General features: G+C 42.7%; 1 protein-coding gene across 1 annotated transcript in view; it reads right to left on the bottom strand.

Moving 5' to 3' along the window:
* The window catches only part of LOC119581870 (disintegrin and metalloproteinase domain-containing protein 11-like), a gene marked incomplete at its 5' end in the record, with an annotated part of 193,377 nt that overhangs the window by 51,590 nt on the left and 141,574 nt on the right, over nt 1-213 (bottom strand). The window contains 1 exon segment of the mRNA XM_037930027.1: nt 74-182. Within this exon segment, the coding sequence (XP_037785955.1) occupies nt 74-182 (109 nt within the window).

Raw genomic sequence — 213 nt, forward strand, 5'->3', positions numbered from 1 at the left:
CAACGGATAACCCTAAACCACAAAATAACTTAATCTACACCCTTTTATCGCTAACAAACTTCACCTAACTCACCCTAGTTCGCATTTGATATAGCTGCCGTTCCTGTGTCGACCGCAGTTGCCATAAATCACGCCATCCACATTGAACTGTCTGTAGCATGTCTCATCGGATGCTTGTCCACCTGTGAAAGAATGGGAGGTTAATCAAATATA

Source organism: Penaeus monodon, chromosome 15 (genome assembly GCF_015228065.2).
Source record: "Penaeus monodon isolate SGIC_2016 chromosome 15, NSTDA_Pmon_1, whole genome shotgun sequence".
Lineage (NCBI taxonomy): Eukaryota > Metazoa > Arthropoda > Malacostraca > Decapoda > Penaeidae > Penaeus > Penaeus monodon.